At 44.0% G+C, this 9252-nt stretch overlaps 1 protein-coding gene across 1 annotated transcript in view; it reads right to left on the bottom strand.

Moving 5' to 3' along the window:
• Positions 1-8966, bottom strand: part of LOC112068273 (NADH dehydrogenase [ubiquinone] iron-sulfur protein 8, mitochondrial) — a 22980-nt gene extending 14014 nt beyond the window's left edge. Inside the window, exons 1-5 of the mRNA XM_024135369.2 lie at positions 8896-8966; positions 7990-8034; positions 7533-7598; positions 7131-7220; positions 6615-6787 (exon numbers count right to left, since the gene is read on the bottom strand). Of these exons, the coding sequence (XP_023991137.1) occupies positions 6615-6787; positions 7131-7220; positions 7533-7598; positions 7990-8032 (372 nt within the window). The 5' untranslated portion in view covers positions 8033-8034; positions 8896-8966. The remainder of the gene's footprint in view (positions 1-6614; positions 6788-7130; positions 7221-7532; positions 7599-7989; positions 8035-8895) is intronic.
• Between the last annotated feature and the right edge of the window lie 286 nt (positions 8967-9252).

The raw sequence follows: 9252 nt of genomic DNA, 5'->3' as shown, positions 1-9252 counted from the left end.
GGCTGCTGTCAAGCCAGTTTTATTTGGCAGAAGAGATCGCTAAATCAGCCCGGCCATTTACGGAGGGGGTTCATCAAAAACTGCATGATTAAAGTTTGTGACGAAGTTTGCCCAGAAAAAAGGCAACTCTTTTTAAATGTGAGTCTGAGCAGAAACACCATTGCCGAGAGAGTAGACCAGTTGTCCATCAATCTAAAAGAGCAGCTTGTGAAAAAGGGAAAAGATTTCATTGCATATTCCTTGGCTGTGGATGAGAGCACCGACAATTTCTGACATTGCCCAGTTGTCAATTTTCATCCGCGGAGTGGACTCCAGCCTAAGCGTGACAGAGGAGTTTTTGGCTTTACGTCCTATGCATGGCACAACTACGGGGCATGATTTGTATGAAGAGGTGTCAAGATGTGTAAATGAGATGGAGCTGCCTTGGGAAAAACTCGTGGGTTTGACAACCGACGGAGCACCTGCGATGTGTGGACACAGGAGCGGACTGGTGGCGAAGATACGGGAAAAGATGCCAGAGGAAAACGCGACAGGTGAGCTGACAGCTTATCATGTATCATACACCAGGAAGCGTTGTGCGTAAAGCCTTGAAAATGGAGCATGTAATGAGCATCATCACGCGCACAGTTAACTTTATCAGAGCCAAAGGTTTGAATCACCGCCAGTTCAAGCATTTCTGACGGAGTTAGAAACGGAGCATGTGATTTGCCTTATACACAGAGGTGCGATGGCTAAGCCAGGGAAAGGTGCTTCAAAGATTTTCGAGCTTCGTGAGGAGATTTGTCGTTCTTGGACAGCAAAGGGAAAGACACAACACAACTCCGAGACGAAATGTTTCTGTGTGAAATGGCTTTTCTGTGTGACATTACGAGTCATCTGAATGCAATGAACTTGCAGCTGCAGGGTCGGGATCATGTCATCTCTGATATGTACAGTACAGTGAAGGCATTTAAAACCAAACTGACTCTGTGGGAGACGCAGATGCGGAAAGAAAATTTGAGCCACTTTCCCAGCTGCCAGACCATGAAGAGAAGCTCTCTACCAGTGCGTTCCCGAGCGCACAGTTGGCTGATAAAATAGGTATGCTGCCGCTGACTTTCGACGCCGATTTGCTGACTTTGAAGCACAAAAAGCAGGTTGGAACTGCTCGGTAACCCATTGCTGTTGACGTGGAAAGCTCACCACCAAACTCCAAATGGAGTTGATTGACCTCCAATGCAATGATGCACTGAGGGCAAAATATGCGGCAGTGGGTGCTGCGGAGTTCGCCCGTTTCCTCCCCGACACAATGCCCCAGCTGCGCATCCAGGCTGCTCAAACGTGTCTATGTTTGGCAGCACATACCTGTGTAACAACTGTTTTCTTTGATGAACCTGACAAAACATCACACAGAAGTCGACTTACTGCTGAACACCTCCACTCAATTCTGAGGATTTCCTCAGCTCAGAGCCTTACCCCGAACATTGATGAACTTTGGAAAAGATGGGACACCACCAAGTATCACCCTCAACCTCAAACAAGTGAACATTACTGTGCAATCACATATTTAGAGTTTTTACTCAGTTCAAGTTTAAAATTAAAGTTTAATATTTGTTTTCACTGCATGACTTCTCCTTAAACAAAAGTGTTGTTTTTGATAATAGATTTTGCACTTTATTTTATGTTATTTCAATCCAATTATATTTTTACAAATATTTCAGTTGAGTGGATGATAGAAAAATTGCTATTATTGTTTTTTTCTTTGAAGTAAATTAGCCCACTTTTGCTAAAATAGAAAATATAGGCTACTGATGGTGCCTTGAATACCGGTTTCTTTCAAATGTTCATGTTATGGGGATTTATATAAAGGAAATTGTCTTTTGTGTCTGTTGAAAAATTAAAAGATACTGACAGAGCATAAGAAAATATTGCTTTATTTATCTGATCATATTGGATAATATTGTTAGGTTTCATAGGTCAATTAGGTTCACTAGACTATATGCGTCATTAAAATTTTTTCAATGAACATCGAAAGTCCGGCCCCGGCTGTAGCTAAATTTTTATTTGGCCCTCCGCCAGTTGACTTTGACACCCCTCGGTCTACAGTCAATCACGGATTACAAAAAGAAAACCAGCCCCGTCATGGACCAGGATGTCTTGCTCCCAGACAGACTAAACAACTTCTTTGCACGCTTTGAGGACAATACAGTGCCACTGACACGGCCCACTACCAAAACCTGCGGACTCTCCTTCACTGCAGCCGACGTGAGTAAAACATTTAAACATGTTAACCCTTGCAAGGCTGCAGGCCCAGACGGCATCCCCAGCCGCGTCCTCAGAGCATGCGCAGACCAGCTGGCTGGTGTGTTTACGGACATATTCAATCAATCCTTATCCCAGTCTGCTGTTCCCACATGCTTCAAGAGGGCCACCATTGTTCCTGTTCCCAAGAAGGCTAACTGAGCTAAACGACCACCGCCCCGTAGCACTCACTTCTGTCATCATGAAGTGCTTTGAGAGACTAGTCAAGGACCATATCACCTCCACCCTACCTGTTACCCTAGACCCACTCCAATTTGCTTACCGCCCCAATAGGTCCACAGACGATGCAATCACAACCACACTGCACACTGCCCTAACCCATCTGGACAAGAGGAATACCTGTGAGAATGCTGTTCATCGACTACAGCTCAGCATTTAACATCATAGTACCCTCCAAACTCGTCATCAAGCTCGAGACCCTGGGTCTCGACCCCACCCTGTGCAACTGGGTACTGGACTTCCTGATGGACCGCCCCCAGGTGGTGAGGGTAGGTAACAACATCTCCACCCCGCTAATCTTCAACACTGGGGCCCCACAAGGGTGCGTTCTGAGCCCTCTCCTGTACTCCCTGTTCACCCAYGACTGCGTGGCCATGCACGCCTCCAACTCAATCATCAAGTTTGCAGACGACACTACAGTGGTAGGCTTGATTACCAACAATGACGAGACGGCCTACTGGGAGGAGGTGAGGGCCCTCGGAGTGTGGTGTCAGGAAAATAACCTCACACTCAATGTCAACAAAACAAAGGAGATGATCGTGGACTTCAGGAAACAGCAGAGGGAGCACCCCCCTATCCACATCGACGGGACAGTAGTGGAGAGGGTAGTAAGTTTTAAGTTCCTCAGCGTACACATCACGGACAAACTGAGTCGGTCCACCCACACAAACAGCGTAGTGAAGAAGGCACAGCAGCGCCTCTTCAACCTCAGGAGGCTGAAGAAATTCAGCTTGTCACCAAAAGCCTCAAACTTTTACAGATGCACAATCGAGAGCATCCTGTCGGGCTGTATCACCGCCTGGTACGGCAACTGCTCCACCCACAACCGTAAGGCTCTCCAGAGGGAAGTGAGGTCTGCACAAGGCATCACCGGGGGCAAACTACCTGCCCTCCAGGACACCTACACCACCCCATGTCACAGGAAGGCCACAAAGATCATCAAAGACAACAAACACCCGAGCCACTGCCTGTTCACCCCGCTATCATCCAGAAGGCGAGGTCAGTACAGGTGCATCAAAGCAGTGACCGAGAGACTGAAAAACAGCTTCTATCTCAAGGCCATCAGACTGTTAAACAGCCATCACTAACATTGAGTGGCTGCTGCCAACATACTGACTCAACTCCACCACTAGCCACTTTAAACAATGCCACTTAATATAATGTTTACAAACCATCACTAACCTAGCTTGTCTGCAGCCAACATACTGACTCAACTCCAGCCACTTTAATAATGGAAAAATTGATGTAAAAAATGTATCACTAGCCACTTTAAACTATGCCACTTTATGTTTACATACCCTACATTACTCATCTCATATGTATATACTGTACTCGATACCATCTACTGCATCTTGCCTATGCCGTTCTGTACCATCACTCATTCATATATCTTTATGTACATATTCTTTATCCCTTTACACTTGTGTGTATAAGGTAGTAGTTGTGAAATTGTTAGGTTAGACTACTCGTTGGTCATTACTGCATTGTCGGAACTAGAAGCACAAGCATTTCGCTACACTCGCATTAACATCTGCTAACCATTTGTATGTGACAAATAAAATTCGATTTGTTCAGAGGAGACTGTGTGAATCAGGCCTTCATGGTCAAATTGTTGTAAAGAAACCACTACTAAAGGACACCAATAAGAAGAAGAGACTTGCTTGGGCCAAGAAACACGAGCAATGGACATTAAACCTTTGGAAATCTGTCCTTTGGTCTGGAGTCCAAATTGGAGATTTTTGGTTCCAACCGCCTTGTCTTTCTGAGACGCGGTGTGGCTGAACGGATGATCTCTGCATTTTGTATTTCCCACCATAATGCATGGAGGAGGAGGTTTTATGGTGTGGGGGTGCTTTGCTGGTGACACCGTCTTCTAAATAAATCACATTCAAGGCACACTTAACCAGCAAGGCTACCACAGCATTCTGCAGCGATACGCCATCCCATCTGGTTTGGGCTTAGTGGGATTAGCATTTGTTTTTCAACAGGACAATGACCCAACGCACCTCCAGACTGTGTAAGGGCCATTTTACCAAGGACAGTGATGGGAGTGCTGCATCAGATGACCTGGCCTCCAACAATATAAATATATATACATACTTTTTTAGGGAATGTTAGTGTTGAATTTGTTGACCTCATGGCACTATTGAAAATGAGACCCTCGTCTCAATGGGTTCCTGATTAGATACAAGTAAAAAATTATATATAATATTAATTCCCACAGTAATTCCTTATGGATGCATCCAGTTGTGGATGAGAAAATGTTAATGCATAGTGGTGGGTTATGCAAAAGGATGGACTGTTCTAGCTCTATGGAAGTGACATGGCTCGCAAAGTTTAGAACTGCCACGAGGACGGTAACAGCCTAGTAACAGGCACTGCCTCGAACCATCATGCAGGGATGCAAAAAAATCCCTGCTAGGGGGAAATGCAGGTTTTAACTAATTAAACAACAAAGAATATGATCTACATGATCAGTCTCTGTGTGTAAAATAAAGTGGTTCATGTGAACCTAACTCACAGCTAGCATTTTTTAAAGAAAGCAATCCAATGTTATTTGTTGCCTAGACTTTACTGTAAATTACACTCAAGTCAAGAGAAAAAACAACACACTAATACTGCAGTTTGCCATGACAGCCTTTATAATAGAATGCTTGTGACCACACACATCTAAATATTGCACTTGGGGGAAAAAAACATCTTAAAGTAGAATGAATAGAATGAAACAAACAGGCATTCTATTTTTGCTCTATTATAGTGGTCACTATAGTAGACATTGATCAAGTGCACACGTGGCTACATGTGTGCAAATAACATTCACTGAGTAAAAAATGTAATAATCCCCCCTCACTCGCAAGTGCTACTGTCAAGTTCAACACAATAAAAGCAATATATTTGGCTCCACTGCATAATATTACATTGTACACTTTCTGCCTGTGGACATCTGTTCTACAATGTGCCAGCAGAGCATGATACCCTTTGTTGGCATAATTGAGCTCTTTCAGGCCGAGAGTACACCTGACATACCCCTTTTTAGCCACTGTATTGAAAAAGTGAGAAAGAGGGAAAGTGTTTGGTGTTCCTTCACCTCTATAGTGGCATCCAGCTTAAGCCAGGCCCATCTCCAGCTACACTTGATCCCTGAATCCACTTGTTTAACAAGCAATGCCTCATTTTCACCTAATTCTCTCATTCTGAAAATTAACTACAAACTGTAGAGGGAAAGCATTAGTTCACAGATAGTAGTTAGCTAGTTAACATTTCACGCAGATTGCCAGGGTCCAGTAAGCAACTAAAGCGTTATAACAGCAAGGAGTCGTATACCAGTTAATACTATAGCGAATTGGTTAGGTTACTAATGTTAGTAACGTTAGCCAGCTAACGTTACTAATGTTAGTAACGTTAGCCAGCTAACGTTAGCTGTCTGACTTAATTAGCAAGCTAATTTTCACACCATAAACTCAATTATTTGATCAGATAAGTTGGCAAATGTTGCTCAACATGTCTCTGGCTAGCTAACGAAGAATTTGACCCAGCTAGCAAGATACTTAACAATCCACACCTTCTCCCTCACCTCAAACTTTCCAAATGCCAGTTGTTTTTCGGTTACAGATCATGAAGTAACTTACACGTCATCACCTTCTCTCCCCTGTCTCCGTGGTAAGGCTTCTCACCTAACGTTACCTCTTCGTTATCGTTCAGGGGACGCGCTGCTGTAACTGGCAAGCTGCCTTTCCACTCTCTGCTCTTTCCAGAGCGCGCACTGACGCTGTAACTAACAAGTAGGTTGTCTCTTCTCTCTTCAGTCACGTGCTGCGCTGCATTCTGTTATGTGAACGATTGGCTGATCCTTGGATACAGACAGTATTGCTCCAAACGCGCATCACTCGTTCGCTTACAGCCTGTAGTGATCCAAAGTCTCTGATCTTAAATCTCATGAACGTACATTGCTTACACGGGACTTAGCTACGAGGAGTCTTATTTTAGGTTGGTGCAACAGGTGTAAATTCTGATCACAAAGTCTGATGTAGCTATGCCTGACCTAGCATTTAAGACCACGCTTTTACGCCCACAACAAGTGTGTTTCTATGTACCTGGGCGGGGCAGATGGCTTCACACAGCTTGCAGGCGATGCAGCGTTCCTCTCCAGAGGGGTACCTGCGCAGGGCATGCTCACCGCGGAAACGGGGAGACAGGGGCCCCTTCTCAAACGGGTAGTTTATGGTGGCCGGCTCTCTGAACAGGTAGCTCATGGTCATGCCCAATCCTGGCGGAGCAGGAAGTGATGTTATACACTGCACCGGCTGCATCCAAAATGGCACCGTACAAGTACAGAGTTCAGGTAAAGAATATTTTGTCAGTATGTAGCCTTTATCACAGTCATTCCAAGGCTGGTCCCTGATCTTTTGGTGCCCTCTTGTCAACTCCTATGAAAGTTGTCATAGGAGTTTGCAAAAGACCAACAAAAACATCTGGGACCAGGTTATTCAGTGGCTGTGTCTGAAATGACACCCTATGGGCCCTGGTCAAAAGTAGTGGAATATAGAGGGAATACAGCACCATTTCAGACATGGGGGTTGGTGTCACGAAGAGTCAGGAGTGAAACTGACCTCTGAAGAGCTCCGTCCACAGCAGAGTCTGAGCGGCTCGGTCTGTTATGGACTTCATGTCTGTGGGCAGATCCTGAGCATTCACATACTCTACAGAGAGAGGGACAGAAGGGAGGGAGAAAGAGAGGAGCATAGAGAGAAAAAGACAGTGAGATGAATGTTGAGTGCATGTCTGAACATTCATACTAATCAAAGGCAAACAAAGTGCAGCTGTGTGGGGATCACCGTGGTCAGGTGTATATGAGAGACACTGGGTGTGCTCGTTTTGAATTTCCTGGTGCCCCAGATGGGTGGGGGATGTCCCTTGAGGACTAATGGAATGTGCAAATGCCACCCACCCGGGGCACCCAGTGATGCAAAACTAACGTGCCTTGAGAGCCGGGGGAAAGAGGCAGTACTTACTGAATCCCTCTCTCTGGGCCGACAGACTGATTGGACGCACAAGATTGTGTCCAGCCGCAATGGTGCCTGTGGGAAAAAAATAAAGGAGTTAAATTATGACATAAGGCAGAGGATGGAATGGTGCTACCAGGGAAATGTTTTCACCACAAGAGGTCAACAATTAGCAAGTAGACTTCAATGACATCTAACAAATAATAGCATTGACTCGTCTTACATTTTCACATTTAGCAGACACTCTTATCCAGAGCGACTTACAATCAGTATCTTCATAGATAGTTGAGATGTGTTTTGGGTATCTGTAACCACTGTTACCCCAAATAACTGAGTAGAGCCTACATTTCCTCTTGAACTGTTGATGACCAATGTGTCTTTTCTATCAATAAAGCAGTGCACCACATCATCAATATCCATCCATCTTTCCATCCATCCCTCCCTCCCTCCTCAGTTGAGGTCTTACCTGGCCGGGACACAGAATATAATACACGCAACGCTGCAGACATGCCTGGAACATGCCAACACCACAGGAAGAAAGGGGTAGAGAAAGAAACATAAACATGTTATTATTAACCATGTGACTCGGAACAGGTGCAATACAGGGTATGTGCACATAAACTGGCCAATATTTTTTTAAGGGTTACTGATCTATTAAACCGACAATGTGAAATATATTGCCAGATAATACATTGCACTCATTCAAAAAAACGGTATTGGTCTTACTTTGTTTGTCATGACATAATGTAAAGATGTGCCTTGTCAAGAAATAGGTAGATAGATAACTAAGTTCCATAGCTAAGAGGTTCAATAGTGTGCTTGTTAAGAAAATCGTTCATGTGTGATGATCATTATGACCCTTATGTCAGCGCTCTGAGCTGGTCCTTGTGATGACAGCATGCGATGCGAGAGAAGCTACTACACTGCTGAATATCTGTTGACAACATAGGTTAGTTAGTACGTTATCTCGCCAGTTGAGGACATAACGTTAAGTGTTCTAGCAAGACAACTGTTTTCCCAGAAAACAAAAGGTCTACCCAGGTGACCCTGGCCCCGTTCAACGCTATTTTCACTACATGACATTATATATTGTAGCAAAATGTATTACTCACAAAAAGCTAAATACCAAAACGCTTTACACAATGACAAATGCTTGTTAGATAGGTATTAGCGAGCCGGCTAGCAACCGGTTAGCCATACCATCCTCAAGGACTTTTCCAATGACTGACGTTATGTCGCTTAGCTGTAAAAACAGCGGTCATACAAGCACCAAAAAGCAGTAGAAATATCAAATATATTATGTGTTGTAAAATATCTTCAAAACCATTGCAAATAATGATGTAGTTGATAAAATAACTTGAAACTCACTGACCTGTCGCTATTTGGCCTTCTAAACCAGAACAGCGGACGATTTGGGAAGTGCAATCTGCGTGGGCAGGAAGTGAAATAACGTTATGACWGATATCTCCCGTTGGACGTCAAAAAGCCGCCATGTTTGATGTGGCGAAGGTGGTAAATTCAAAAGTTTGAGAATATGATTTTCTATCCTAAAATACAGTGCTACGTGAAATTATTAAATGTATCGTTGTTGTTTTGAATTGATTGTGCCTCATTCAGTATTTAGTAGTGATATTTTACAGACACACACACAATGCTTGATACGGGATTTGCTAGCAAATGAAGCAGGATAGTTTTAATTGGAGATTGTGTTTTTGATGACGTCGCTTTG

The sequence above is a fragment of the Salvelinus sp. IW2-2015 genome, unplaced genomic scaffold (genome assembly GCF_002910315.2).
Source record: "Salvelinus sp. IW2-2015 unplaced genomic scaffold, ASM291031v2 Un_scaffold356, whole genome shotgun sequence".
In the NCBI taxonomy this organism is placed as follows: domain Eukaryota; kingdom Metazoa; phylum Chordata; class Actinopteri; order Salmoniformes; family Salmonidae; genus Salvelinus; species Salvelinus sp. IW2-2015.
This window is presented reverse-complemented; position numbering and strand designations above follow the sequence as displayed.